The sequence below is a fragment of the Chenopodium quinoa genome, unplaced genomic scaffold (genome assembly GCF_001683475.1).
Source record: "Chenopodium quinoa cultivar QQ74 unplaced genomic scaffold, ASM168347v1, whole genome shotgun sequence".
NCBI lineage: Eukaryota > Viridiplantae > Streptophyta > Magnoliopsida > Caryophyllales > Amaranthaceae > Chenopodium > Chenopodium quinoa.
The window spans coordinates 1,136,348-1,152,121 of NW_018742393.1; the positions used below are offsets into that span (position 1 = coordinate 1,136,348).

Consider the following 15,774-nt stretch of genomic DNA (forward strand, 5'->3'; position numbering starts at 1 on the left):
AAAGCGTGAGAGAAACTATCACTTCTGAAGCGTGAAGACGAGAAGATTTGAAGACAACTCGAAACGAAGTGGTCTTCGACGGCGCTCCCTGAGAATGTGGAGGTTGTCACCCAATTTGAGAAGATGGCTCGAAGCGAAGCGGTCTTCGACGGCGCTCCCTAAGAGTGTGGAGGTTGTCACCCAAGATTTGAAGATAACTCAAAGCAAAGCGGTCTTCGACGGTGTTCCCTTAGAATGTGGAGGTTGTCACCTAATTTTAGAAGATGACTCAAAGTGAAGCGGTCTTCGACGATGCTCCCTAAGAATGTGGAGGTTGTCATCCCTTATTTGAGAAGATGGGTTGATGCGCAGCGGTCTTCGACAGTGCTTCCTGAGAATGTGGAGGTTGTCAAACAAAAAAAAATTGATTCGAGAAGATGTTACCCAGAGACGTGTGCTCGGCAAACCCAGATACGCGTCTCTCTCCTAACTCCTTTATTTGTAGAAATGACAATTTTTGCAGGTATCGACGTTAAAAAAGGATAATTAAGGATCGTAGAACGTTCTGAATCATTATCCGTCCCTTTTGACTTACTTTGACTATCATTTTTGGAACTTACGTTTCTCCAAACTTAGTCAAAGTGGGGCTTTTGTAGACACCTAAAAATATCTCCCCAAAGACTAAATCCAGTGATGAGTACCTTTCACGTTTTGATTAACGAGTTCGGTAAAGAGTTGAAGAATATCGCAAGTTTCCTTAAGCCTTGACCCTATTCTAACCTTATCCAAAATGTTTTAATCTAAAATCATTTAATTCGTGTCAAAAACTAGATTATTTTGGTCCATTATCCTAGTCCAATTATTGTCTAGTTGGATAGGGATTGAAAAGAGCTTTCCAACGATATATTATAAGCCCAAATCCGACTTAAAACGAATAAGATATGGCCAAAATACTAAACCGAGCCTAAGCCCACCCTTAGTCCGTACCAAGTGTTTATGTAGAGCCCAAATACTTTATTTAGGTCCTATATAATTATATTTTCAATCCTAAATCAATTAGGGCTTTTTTAGAAATTTCTAGAAGGTTCTAATTTCTCCTTTTTGAAAAGATAAAGATCAAAGTGTTTGAAATCAACTAAAACTTCTATTTTTGATAATCCTAATCCTATTCAAAATCAAAGACGTACAGATAGAATTTACATGGATAATCCCATTAGGAATCAGACTCTGTATGACTTTATCATCTTTAGAAACCATCGCAGGATGACAGAACCAACGCGACACGTAAGCTCTGTCGCGCTGCGATACCACTGTCGCCCCGCGTCAAAAGGCGTTTTATCCGATTCAAATTATGATTTTTTTTTATCGTGCAAAATCTCTATTTTTCCCTATAAATAGAGGTCGTTTTCCTTCGTTTCAAATCAGTCACAATCAACCATCAAAATCCTTAGCTCATCTTTTCCTATTACACGAACTAATTGATCTCAACCAGCTTTTTTCCAGATTGTTTTTTGTTTTGCTTGCTATTCAGCACATCTCAATTTAGTGCAAGTGTGTACAAAACATTAGTATCCCTTTATCCTAACGTATTCGAGGATTTCATATACAAGTAATTATCATGCTTCTCTAACAAATCGGCTTTTCATGTATAGACTGGCAACCAAATTGATCTTAATTTTCCTGTTTTCCAAAATATTCTTTGTTTTGCTGGGCACAAGGTATGCAGCTCAACTCGCTACAAGTGTCTACAAAACACCTTTATTGTGATTCCATCCTATGTTTTAGTATTATCATTTGTGAATCTTATACTTCGTATATATCGTTCACTATGATTTGGGTAAGGTTAGTAGTGATCCTTGCTCAAGTAATGGTTATATCCAATACCCATAAAATGCTTATACCCAAGTGTTAAGTTAATAATGAAGATACCTGAGGTGGAAGGAGTACTTCCTTTTTCCTCATCTTCTTAGAAAACCTGCATTCCCTCTTGAAGTGCTCTGGTATAGTGCCTTGAAACTGGTTGGCTTATACTACTTGATTGAAGTTGCTCTAACCCCTTGAATTTACCACATTGGTATGATGCACACACCATCTTCTGTTTTTTCCTTGATCATACAGTTCGCAGATCTTGAGTTTAGCAATTTAGATTAATCCAGGTTGGGGAGAAATAATGCCCTTATGCCCTTTTAAGCTGGAAACGTAGAAGATCGGTTCTAAGCCGATGAAGGGGCTAAACCTCAAAACCTGATGTTTGGACTGCCATAATGGATTGTACACCTATTTTCAAGTCATAATGTTACCATGTAAAGTAGCTAGCCTGAAATCTGAGTTAAATTACCACTTTGAAATTTATGTATGATTCAAATCTCCATTGTTTTTTTTTTTTTTTTTTTTTTCTGCCATGCTATGGGCACCTAAGGTCTGGCAGGAGGAAGACTTTTGAGGGCTCCTTTACTTCTATATGCTTCCGGTCATTGGTAGGGGATGTGGTGAATTTGGAGACGTATGAAATAAATTAAGCTATGTTCATTCTGCTGCAGGATTCTTCTATGTAAAGAACAAAATGACTGGTTGATTTGTTTGTCAATAATCTCAAACTAGTGTGGTGAAATCTGTTTGATGTGTATTTGTCATTGTAAATTGGAGTAGTATTCTTTTCATGTATAAGATTTTCCTTGTTTGGCTAATGGGATGTACTTTTATGTAAAAATGTTTTTTTCAGAAGCAGAGAGGGATAGCGCACAAGAACAGCAGCAGCCTCTTAAACAAGTGCCATCCTCATTCCTTAATGCCCATTTGAGTATTGAATTGACCACTATGAGACTTTGTTCGGTGAAACTACGGTGTTAGTTACTCCGTAAACTTTTAATGGCAGGTTGTGTTATATGAGCGAGTTTTTGCTTAAAGTTAATTACTTTTAGTACTCTATATGTGCCTGAGAAAATAAGTGTTTAAACGCACGTTAATAAATCAAACTATATGAACCAAAATATAATCACATTTTACTTGTATATTACATTGAGCAAATTACCCTAGTCTCAAAGAATGATGTAAAGATATTGAAGAGATGAACAAAAATCACTTGGATGTAAAAGAATTAGCTAGTGCTCGTGCTTAAATATTAAATTAGGTGTAGCTCATATAAACTGTAGTACTGTACAATGTGATGTTTTAATGGCCACCCACAACAATTTGGACCAAAAAAAATTGAAATACAATTCCTTAGGAATAATCTAGAGAAGGAAAAAAAAAATATCAATACATTTTTGTTCTTGAAGTATTAGGTAGAGGTGTTCCAGAAAGGAAGTGTGAGATCATTGCAAGTCCCCTTATTGGTTGAAAGCTTGGCACTTGATGCCCTGCTCCTCTTACTGTTGCAAATGTCAAATTCCCTTCATATACTTGTGTGTATCCACCAACCTGGTCATGCAAATTTAACACGAACACGATTATTATTATTGAATATATGGCACCTTTAATATCGTGTTACTATTAATAATATACAGGTGTCTTAAGCAACTAATCTGTCATTTTAACAAGAATCATGTATTGTGTCAGTGTTGATAACGATTTAGTATTATAGAGATACATAACCCTTGGTTAAATGCGTCAATTTTTTATTTCAATCTACTATGAATAATATTCACCTCTCCCTTGATGAACCAAGGATGCCATTCAGTCTTGATTTGAAGTCCCATTTTATTCAAGGATTCCCTCGTTGATGTAACTGGTATCCTTCCATCTGTGTCACCGCTGCATTATATTCACGTATCATAAAGTTTGATTAGACCAAATTGGTGCAAAAATCATGCTCTAACAATCCATAATTAATGGCAATTATAAAAGTGAATAAACAATAGTAAATTACAAAGTAATTTGTTTCTCGTTAAATGTACCCTACTTTTGAAAAGATTGATTGATAATTGTGACCAAATTGTAAGACTTGTACTTAAAACATTCCAATGGCAGTAAGGTTGTAAGAAAAATGAATTGAGTTGATGTGATTTTGAATCTTATCTTGGCCAGAATAAGAGCAGTAAAAAGTCTTTGTTTGTTCTCTTAACCCTTGGTCCCATTTAAAAAGAAAATATGAACAAAAGTTTCTGCACTAAGAATCATGATGATCATTGTTTCACCATTTACCACTTCAAATAAGGAGTTTTAGTGGTTCAAGTTGAGTCAAGCTAGGATCGACTCGACATTACCAAATACATTGTAAGTACTTTAATAATTATATGCCGATTTCTTATTTTTTTTTTTGGATGGTTAGGAATACTATACTAATAGAAGCGCATGCTCGTGAATGCATCTAATAATAGTCTAATATTGCATTGATTTCACAAGCTCACTCTAAATATCTAGGTCATGATTCCTAAACTAAAACAAATTATTCACAAATGTTATCCATGTGCAGGTCCATTTTCTAGCAAAATTGTCACAATGATAAAAAGTAAAAAAAAGTAAATATAATGATATCATAAAAAATGATGGTTAGATCACTATAATAATTCTAATAATAAAGATTGGATTTTTACCTATAAATCCACACTCGAAGGTTCTTAGCCATTAGCTCCTTTAGAATTGGGATAACTGTTGATGGACTGTCTGCCCAATTACTAATAACCGCACTGAAAAAAATACATCATTGTAACCAATTTAAGTTAAATTGATTTATTGATTATTACTGTGTACAAACAATGCAAAATGATAACATTAATCACTTTCTAAAGCAATATCTAAATCAATGCTCAAGTCTTTCTTTTAGATCTGTATTCATAACAACAAAAAGTTATAGTGTAATTAGTTGGCTCATTAATATGTTAATAATTATGATCGTACAAAGAGGTATACATGATCTAATATTGTGATATGTAACAAATGTGTACTCGTATTATCCTGTACTTCAATATATATAGTCGTTTGTCAAAAAAAAATATAAATAGTCGATAATTATATCTGCAATTACTAAAATTACTAATACAAAAGAATTACATACCTGCAAGGTTGCCAATCATAATAAAGCTTGGTCACATTTGCATGAAGAGCCTTTTGGACTTCAGGATTATTCATGTAAGCAGTCACATAATGGTCACTACATGGATCCAATTCGTGCTGCACCCGAGAATAAACTATTAAGTTATGTTCGTGTCCTTGTATCAAAAAATTTACGAAGTAATGAAGTATTGGTCACAATTGAATCTCAAATCCCCGGAATAAATGTCACTGTAACAATTTGTTCTACACAAGGGAGGAAGTTCAGAAGTTGTAGTCATATGTCGTTTTATTGTTGACAATTTAATTGAGTTGCGTGATTAAGAATGAGATTAATGCGATGAACTTACTGTGAGTTTCTTGGGTTTGAGAGTAAGATTAGTGGAGTGGCACACAGGAGCATAGATGTTGTAAACGTCTAGGTATTGAATATCAATCTCAACTTGATCAGCAGCTGAATTGCATTCTAAACTCTGGTTGCTGGTATTTGGAGCAAAATTGCAATGCCCCATTATATCATTTCGTACTTGGTCGGATATTATAGCATGTGTCCAAAAATACTCGTACATTGCCTTCAAATCCGTCTCATCATTTATTACTGCATTTCCAATCTACATTAAAAAAAAATCAAATAAGGATTAACAAGTTCTGATAAGTAAAATCAGGTCAATATCACGTGTCCAAAAATTATAAAATTAAGGAAAAATGAATAATACAGCTAAATATAAAACACCCAAAAAATACTTGTATGAGAATACAGTTATCATATTCTAATAACTTTTATTTTGCAAAATTGAAGTAGTGGAAAACTTTTATTCCAATCTTCAGAGTACATTCCAAAAACCAATCCCAAAATTAGACATCCAAAGATGTGGCCATTAAATATTTCACATGTTATATTAGCTAAATGTCAGAGAATTTTGTTAGTGGAATTGAAAAAGGCATCTGATTTTTGTATTTAAGTCAAACACTTAATTATCATATACTCCGTATATATAAATTATAAGTAGGAAATGCAAACACATGGCCGAGCTTCAGAGCTTTTTATGTCAATTATAGAATCATTAAGGCCAAAGTCCCAATTATTGGTGATACACCATAGTCTTATCATGTCCTGTTTCTATTAGGCACCTTGTTTTTATACTCTCATTATTAAGACATACGACAACACAATCAGTCGAGCATCCCAGATTACATAAAAATCAACTTCGTTAATAAAAGATTATTGTTTATATTTAAAGTTGTAAACAATACACCTATTGTATAAAAGAACTACATACGATAGATGAAATTATATAAATTAAATGTGGTAATCGTACGTAATGATAAGTGTGCGCGAGAGAGAGTAGGAAAAAAACATACAATGATGCCCTTGAGGTTGATTTTTGAACTTTTAGGCTTGGTGTTGTGTTGAAGAATAGCATGAGCAAGCTGAGGAACATAATGTCCAGCATAACTTTCACCAGAAATGTAAAAATCTCTGCCTTTATACTCAGGAAATCTCTCAAACCAATTCAATAAAAATACATAATTATCTTCAGCTGTTTTAGTATCTCCATTTGCATCATAATCTGATGTTGTATTCGAGTACGAAAATCCAACTCCAACAGGGGATTCCAAGAACAAAACATTTGCAACTACATACACAAATTTTACGCGAATGTATTAGATTTTTCGGGTTTTTAGTGGTAAATAATCAAATTTAGAGACAAAAATTAAGATAAAATTACCATGATTCCATGCAAATTTGTTCCTATATAATGTTTTGCCATTACTTTTAACTCGGAATGGTCCTAACTCTTCCATAGCTCCATATGCCAAAGATGAACAACCAGGACCTACAAAAATTAAATTCACTTAATTAATCAATCAATGAAAACTTGATTAGTACAATCCTCTGTAATTTCACCTATAAATTAGACCATCTTACTTCTTCAATAAAGAGTTGTCACTTCATCTCAACCCTCTAACGGTTAATTACAACTCCAAATTAAATTAAGTTTTCCCATGACAATCGTCTCGTCCTTTATTTTATAAATGACATAATTGAAGAACTCAATCGTAAACCAGTTATGTACAATTTTAGGAAAAATAACAAATTTTTTTGACATCTTTATGAACGAAAGGATATGTCATTTGTCACTAATGTGTAAACTAGTTTAACACTAATAGTATACTTCCATTTTGATTGAGCACACTTGTCAACTCACAATCAAAGAATTTAATTATAAATTTGAAAATATTCATGTATTGAGGCAATTTTACATAAACTTTAATTTATATGCTAATAAAAAAAAAATATGGTCAAAGTGAGTTATTTGAACAATATAAAAGTCAAAAAGGAACAATTTAAAAAAAAATAGAGGATGAAGTAGAAAACAAGTTTTTAAAATGCAGGGAATGAATGAATTTTAGGGTTAAAATCAGTGTCATAACCATTTTGTTTTCTGAAATTTGATTCTTATTAATGTCGCTATATACAATGATTCAGAGAACGGTGGAAGCTAGAATATTTTTAATAATAATAAAATAACTAGCTAGAAACGGTGTATTTTTTTTATTAAAACATAAGGTAAGTAATAAAAAAAAATAACGGTGGAAGGAGTTGATAGTAAAATTTATGCCTCAAATAACCGTTCAAAAAATCTTACTTTTATAAAATATCCCCATAATATTTTTATTTATACTAATTGGCTGCTGGTACATTTGGTAGGGAAGATCGTATGTTTAATCCCCTGTAATAATATTTGGGAATGGACTAGAACTTAACCACCTAGAATTGAGCTTCAAATTTTAGCTCAAAGGGTGAATCGAATGGAACACCAACAAAAAAATGTATTTATTTTTTTTAAAATAATGTCCTTATTATATAAAGACAAATTATTTATAAATTTGCGCGTAGGCCATACAAATCAGTCCATGTCCTAAATCATAAGTCTAGCCTGTAATTATAAAAATGTCACTATATAATAATTCCAAGTTATTTTTGGGCTCAACATAATTCGAAAGTAGGGACCACACCAACACATGCAACGAACACATATCAATTGGCTACATAATATCAATGAAATGAAATGCTTGTAGTATAAGAGACAATTATGCTAGGAATTTAAATCAATGAGTGGTGGTTTGATTGACATCAAATTCAAAAGATATAATTTTGCTTTATATTACGCAACAACGAAGGAAATTGCCTTTCTTACTACATTCCCTACAACAATTTAAATCATTAATACTCTTATACATATTTATAGAGTCCTAGTCATCAATTCTAGAGAAATTATTTTAAATTATAGTTTCTCATCGAACGAATAACATTTTAAGACAAGATAGGGATGGGGAATTACAATATATGTTACTTCGTATGTTAATTCTAATGATAATTGATAATTCAATTAGTGACGTGTATGCTATTATGCATGTCTAGTAGCAACTAGCAATTTTCTAACCTAAAAAATAAAATAAATTTTTTTAGAAGAAAAAAAAAATGGATTAATGGTGTACAGATGGTACAAACTGATAAGATAAACACACAAGCAAACAACTCGAGATTACTACCCGAGAATCGAGCCTTTGTTTGTTCCGCAAATAATGGTAATTAAATAACTAATTAGCTACTGCATTTTTGATCAAGGTCAAAGAATGTAGTTAATTAAAACAAACTCCAAATCATATTAATACAGTATATTCCCTTAGTAATAAAATTATAAAATAACAATCCCTCTCAAGTTTGAGGTATATGAGCAAATGCGCAATTTAATTTAATACTTCGTAATAAGAAGAGAAATGAAACAAATAATTCGAGTCGAATGAAATAGTACACAATATGTTATGATTTGATTATATGTCATATATGGTCATTAAGAAAGTAACATGAAGCAGTAGATTAGTACGTAGTGAGTATTATAAACTATTTTACGTAAATTAATTTTCAATTAGGCTTACACTTGAATTCTCAATTAAATTCAATTTTGAAATGAAAACAAGTGATGTATTGTCAATTTTCATTATATCAAACAAAATAAAAAAAGAAAAAATAAATAAATAAATAAAACCTTATCTCTTCTGCTATTCCAATAAGGGAAAGAAAGAAGAAAAAAAACAATGTAAAGGGAGTGAACTTTCTACTCAATTAAAGGTCTCATACACCTTTTGCGTTAACAAAACACAAAGTTCACACATTCACAATTACTGACCTACAGTTTACAAAATTTAATCAACAATTTAATCAAAAACAAAACTATAATATAATGTTATTATAGTAATTAGGGAGTAAAATGAATGAATTACCTCCATTAAGCCAAAGAAGAAGAGGCAAAGAAGTGTGGTTAGTAGGAGCTTCAACAAAATAATAATAAAAAGCTTTTCCAGCTTTATTATCAACTGTAACATAACCACCATATTGTGAGAAATCCACTGGTGGTTGCCCTGGCAGCTTCACTACTCTATCTCTTTCTTTTTGATGATCACGACGACTACGACGAACATGATGATGATGATGTTGTTGATGGTGTTCATGGTGGCGTTTATCAACTATACCATCCATTAGCATTGTATCATAAGGTTGCTTGTTAATTTCATTAAACTCTTCATTATTATTATTATGGTATTTGGTCTTGTATAATTTGCTAAGATGCACATTTTGTGACTTTGCATTTGTAATAAATGGTTGTAATAATAATAATGTTGAAATTATAAGAAAAATGGTTGGTTTTTTTGGGTTTATTTCTTCCATTTTTTTTGGTTTGGAAGAGAAGCAAGAAGCTAGGAAGAGTTTAGTTGGAAGTGAGAATATAATGTCAAATGAGATTATATAAAGGGTATTGATGGTTAATTATTATTATGGAGTTATTTTGACAAATTTTTGATAGTAAAGAAAAGTCCAAAAAAATAAATAATTGTAATTCCCTAAAAATGTGGATTCTGAAACATTGTTAATGGGCGGTGGACCAATAATTTTCTCTCTCATGGGCTCATTTTCTGTGATCATCTTGGCTCTGAGTGTGTATATGGGCTTTTTTGTTTTTCTTTTTGTATTTTTTAATAGGAGAAATTATATTATTGGTTTCAATTTTTATTTTATTTTATTTTATTTTTCAGATTTATCTATGATGTATTGGTAGATCTAGTGTAATTTGAGCTTCTTAGATTCATCCTGAAAATAAATTAATAAGCATCCAATCCAAATTCAAATCTAAATTTTCGGTCAAAAAATAAATAAATAAATAAAATAAAATAAAATCTAAATTCGCGAGCAATCTTTATGGGGGGAACCCTAAACAATTTGCTATTGTTCTGTTAGGTTCGTAAAACTTTTAAGTATGGATGTATATGGTTTTTTATACATGTCGTTGGAAATCATTGACTTTTGAAGTATGTTGAGCACATAACTCCATAGTCCATACATTTATTCCAACCAAGTTCTAACATAAGACATTAAGGTGGTTTTGCGTCATATTATGAGACATAAATTATTACCTCATTTACTTTAAATCACTAAACAAGTAAGAATACATGCAATACATTTTTTTAACGTAAATTACATACGATACATTAATTTCCCCTAGAAACCTCTTAATTTTTTTTTTAATTTAATAAAACAATATTGTACATTGATAAAATATCATATGACATTTACAAATATCATCAAAACTACAATATTATTGTTGAGTTCATCTTGCACTAAGAAAATCTCACGCACATTGCTGGGATGTTGCCGCAAAGATGATTTCCTTTATTGTATTCGAAAATTTTATACTTCATATACGTTATGTTCTCACGTATTTCTCTATCAATGAATAATAATCCTTTGAAGGGAACACAAATAAATAATACAATGAAAATGGTCGAGCATAATTCCTCTATAATGTATGAGTAATTTCATACCTTCAAATAGAGATATAATGAAATTGTTGAGCTTATACATAATTTGATTAATTTCATACAAACATGTGGGCTAATCACATGCATGGGGACAATGAAATGGCCCCAATTAAGGATTAGTACATGTTAGTTAAAATCACTCAATTAAGTCAACATCAACATCACCATCACCATCACATCAACAGCCCATCTTTTCATCATTTTTTTTTTCTTATTTTTCTCAACAAATCTTACAGCCTCGTGAACCTGATTATGGTCAACGGTGAGAGAATTTATACCTGTTTTACAGCACACAAACATACATACTATTTTGACCCAAAATGTTTACAACTTCAAAGTTCAAACATACTCGTGATCGTACCAACTAGTACCATTAATTGGGGAAATATTGCTCATTTAACAATTAATTGTGTTTATTATGAATTTGTTTAGTCTTTCACTAGATAACTAGATTGCGTTATATGTCAACTATCTTACTACGTTTTTGGTTAAAGGGTTGAGCATAATTTAGAACCTTGCATAATATAAACAATCATTTTTATACATGTACAATAAGATTCATTAATGTTTTTTTTTTTCAAACGGATTATATTGTATTATTAAAAGTCAATAAACTTATTTGGTTAAAATGTTAAGTGTAATTTAGCAGTTTAACTCATATGTACTGTCCATCTTCATTACGTAAATTAGTACCACGTATTTAACATGCATTAAGTTGGAAAGTTTGTTGATTTGCCCAATTTTGTTTTTTTAAGGTAAGGAGAAAGACTCTGACCGTACCTCAATGCTGACGGTATTTTTTTGGTTCGGTATTTGTGGGTCAGACACTTTGAGAGTGAGGGGGGAAGGTAAGGGATCCCCACTCTCAAAGTGTCTCTAGTGGGAACCTCAAGGTTGGAAGGTACAATCCTTACCACTAGACCAAGCTTAGCTTGGTTGTTGATTTACCCTACCCAATGGTTAACCTTGGACTCCCCCGTATTGGTCGTGTAGCAATCCTTTGAAAATATTATACAACCTCTGTTTTATATTATTTGCATTTTTGAAATATTTTATACTCATAAATAATAATTCAAAGTTGTAAATAATATGAAACGGATATAGTACATGTTATTGTAGGAGTATTATTGTCAAATTAGAAAACTGAAAATTAGAGGTAATAGTGGACAAGAAAAACCAATTAAAAACCTTATGGGCTTTGATCCTATATTGTAGGCCTAAGGCACTTAAGGGGTTGTCTTCGGCCCAAGAAAGTCCAATTAGGATGTATCTAAAATTGACAGATTCGCAGCAATGAGCTGTCGTAGCAGCAACATAAATAGATTAACTGAACCACTTGTGATTTTTTGGTTAAAACAATACAAATAAAATGAGAGCTACAGGTTATTATTTATGATTGATAACTCTAAATTTTTTACTGTATTATCTATTTATCAGAATGTTAATCGAAACTGAAAAAGTAATTGTTATAAACCAGGTATGAGTGACATCATACCAATGTTAGGAATACCAATTTTTTTACAAGGTTAATAAAACATATCAATCATAAATCATTACTATTCCAATAAACGTGATACTTTTTGTACGAATTACATAGGATTTTTTTACAAATATAAGGTGTGTTGTATTGAAAACTATATCAAATTAGAATGATATGTTTAATTCTACATATATGAAAATCCTTGTGTCCAAATTTGTTGACAAACATGTCTTCTCTCAACACTATACTCACCTTATTCAAGAGAAGGAAAAATGAAAATTTACTACAAAGTATATATATATATATATATATATATATATATATATATATATATATATATATATATATATATATATATAAAGGGTTGATTTCCAACAAGTATCAATGATGTGTTCCGAATAAGATACATATATAATTTGATACTTTATTAGCTTCTTTATGAACGTTTTATGGCTGGATTGTATAATTTATACTCTTATACGTCGTTTTTAGCTCATCACCACCCTTCATATTGGTCGACCAAATCGATGGCAAGGCTATCTTTGACACCAGTTAAACTTATATGCATAACATAACTACTATCTCAAACCCAAGTAAACAATTTTTTAAATACAGCCACTATCGTGATGGTTAGTGCCAACAATTTCATGGCTTAAGCACACAAAAATAGATGATTGACAAGAAATAATAACATCAATATAAATACGTGTAATCCCATCAATTCAAGAATTAGACTATTAGGGCACCAAAGATTTCAGGTAAAAATTGTTTATGGCTCTTCATTAACATTTAATTAACTAGTTTAAGCGGATTTAGGCTATGATTTATTGGTAAATATTAGACACTGGCGGAGCTAGCATGAGATAAGGGGGACAGTTCCCAAAAATATGTCAGATCAAATATATAATTGTGTGCAATATTGCATTAGCAAATTGAGATGATCTAGCAGTGGTGAGTGGAGTGGGCTGGTTTACAAGAAATTTGAGTTCGAACCTTGCTGTAACAAAACTCTCAAATTACAGTTTTAACTATATTATATAAAATTCTTGTCTCCGCCACAAATATTAGAAATTTTTTAGGGTTTTTGTTTAATTTTCTATGACCTTTTATGATCGAAGAAAATTAAAAAAATTGACCATGATTTAGGATTATTATAATTTTTAAATGAAACTTTACATGCATTCTTAAAATACTTGACAATATTACTCTAAAATACATTCATTATATTTTTATGTTTTTTGACGGGAAATACATTCATTATATCCACTAAAATTGCATAAAAAAAAAAATATCTATTAAAAAATATAGAGCACTACTTTCTTTGCAATTATATTTATTAAAGAATATAGAGCACTACTTTCCTAGTTTCTCATGTATAGATATTGAGTAAGATCAAAATCAATGCTTGGTATGTCTTATTTCAAAGTTTGACATTTATTTGAATATTGACTTGTAATAGAATTGCATTAATCAATAATTTAATATACGTAAGTGATTTTAGAGATATAAAAAAGGAAAATTTAATAACAACAAACCAAGTTTTGCTCTATTCTCCCAAAATGGACCAACTTTTAAATTTTCTCAAAATAAACGTAAGTTTGTATTTATTCTCCCATATTAAACCAAGTAGGTAAGTTGACCTGTTATAACAGGTTGCAATCCACGTGTCATCTCCTCATTGGTTATTTCTTTAAAAAAAAAATTGATAATTTAAATAAAATTATTTATTTCATTTTTAAAATTTTGATAATAAAAAAAAAAACCACCCTTTCCCCACCACTGCCAGCCCCTCCTCCCTTGCCGGCGTCCAACCCGATTTTCCGGCACCGGAAACCACCACCCTTCCCTCTCTCCCACTCACGGCAGCCCAACCTTCCTCTTTCCCCATTCCCGCTGCCCCCGACACCGCCCCTCCCCACTTTCCCGCAACCGAAAACGCCACAAAAGTTTAAACGAATTAAACCACGAAACGACCTTATTAAAAATCAAAAACCCCCAATTCGAACTCCATGTCGTAAACACAAACTTCTCCCCATCCCAAATCCCTAAAGACTCGCAATTATCATCTTCAGAAACCTTCTTCTTCAACTGCTCAGTTAATTTCGAGGCATGGAAATTCTTTGGGTGGAGAATTGAAGCACCAGCATCAAGGTATTGTTAGCAATGGTGATTGGTGATAATAGCTATACGATCTCCGACAACGAAGTTTTTCTCGAAGACATGTATACCGGCGATTGGGGAGGGTTCCTGCGATTATTTGCGGAGGAAATGGGAGACTGATGCGCTGGAAATGTCGCTTCCGATGATGCAAACGGTGGTTGGAGGTGGCGGAGAGGAGAGAGATTGGGAGAGAAGAAGAAGGAGGAGGAGAAAGAGGAGATATGGGAAATGTTGTAGTGGTTTCATGGTGGGGGAAGGGGGAAGGAGGGGCTAGTATGGTGGGGGTCTGAGTTTTTTTTTTTTATAATTTTTTTTTATTTTATTTTGTTAATTTAAAAAAGGTAATTAAAGGAAAATAAAAAAATTAACCAGTTTTTCAAGTCACAAGTCATTTTGGTTAATATGTGAGAAAAAAAATTACAAACTTGTGTTTATTTTGGAAAGATTTAAAGGTTGGTCCATTTTAAGAGAATGGAGCAAATGTTGGTTCGTTGTTAAATTTTACTATAAAAAAAAAAAAAGTTTTGATTAGAAATTTAGAGCGAGCAACTCAAAATGCTATACAAAACGCGCTTTCAAAACTCCTCGGCAATAGTCATTCTAAAAATAAACCATAGATTATAACTAAATGAAATCTTTGGTAACTTTCTTCTAACCTTCCTAACATATGCTAAATGCTTTTGCTTGGCAAGCAAAGCATCAAAAATCAGCACACGGAATTCTCAACACTCCTATCAGTGTCATTAATTTAGTCATAGATTAGAACTTTAGAAGCGTGTTTTATTATGCTTTTATTAATTTTTTGAACAAATTTATTAAAATTAATTAAAAAGATAGAGACGTGTTTGCTGATACAACTAAGATAACCATAATTTGACTAATCCACCTCAAAACAGAGAATATATAAAACAAAACATTTTGCATAAATTTTCACACAAATTTCCAAAATTCCCAATCTTATTAATTTTTTTTAAAAAAAACCCAACTTTTTCTTTTTTAATTCTTCAAATTTCCACCCAAAAGATTTGAGCTTTCTTGTGAAATTGGGTGTATATTCCATGGTATTCATCAAGAGATCAACCAAATTTCCTCGAAAATCAGACCCAAAACTGGATAATTCTGAATCAATTGCTTTGAAATCTTTCCAATCTTACTTATCAGAGAGCTTGAATCGATTGCTCTCTGATAAAAGATATGGATCTCTCTCTTGGTTCATCCCCTGTTTCAAATTTTTACAGGAAAAAAACAGAGCATTTGCAAAATTGGTGAAAGATTTAGAC

The 15,774-nt window shown here is 31.7% G+C and overlaps 1 protein-coding gene and 1 long non-coding RNA gene across 2 annotated transcripts; one reads left to right on the forward strand and one right to left on the reverse strand.

Annotated features, from left to right (window-relative positions):
- The first annotated feature begins 1,116 nt into the window (after positions 1-1,116).
- On the forward strand, positions 1,117-3,186 carry LOC110702964. The gene is made up of 2 exons (XR_002507639.1): positions 1,117-1,697; positions 2,702-3,186. It is a non-coding gene; the product is annotated as an uncharacterized LOC110702964 (long non-coding RNA).
- LOC110702939 (serine carboxypeptidase-like 40) lies at positions 3,069-10,189 on the reverse strand. Its single transcript, XM_021880702.1, has 8 exons — positions 9,262-10,189; positions 6,702-6,809; positions 6,334-6,608; positions 5,322-5,582; positions 4,976-5,091; positions 4,515-4,607; positions 3,627-3,732; positions 3,069-3,399 (listed from the first exon to the last, which is right to left on the reverse strand). The coding sequence occupies exons 1-8, from the start codon at positions 9,704-9,706 to the stop codon at positions 3,235-3,237; spliced, it is 1,569 nt and encodes a 522-aa protein (XP_021736394.1). The 5' UTR covers positions 9,707-10,189; the 3' UTR covers positions 3,069-3,234.
- Between the last annotated feature and the right edge of the window lie 5,585 nt (positions 10,190-15,774).

Excerpts from the sequence above, each read along its gene's own strand:
- LOC110702939 (XM_021880702.1), bottom strand. The coding sequence starts at position 9,706 with ATGGAAGAAATAAACCCAAAAAAACCAACCATTTTTCTTATAATTTCA. Across the intron at positions 5,092-5,321 it reads TCAAACCCAAGAAACTCACA|CACGAATTGGATCCATGTAG; the intron begins GTAAGTTCATCG and ends TCTCGGGTGCAG. Across the intron at positions 3,400-3,626 it reads CTTGGTTCATCAAGGGAGAG|GTTGGTGGATACACACAAGT; the intron begins GTGAATATTATT and ends TTGCATGACCAG.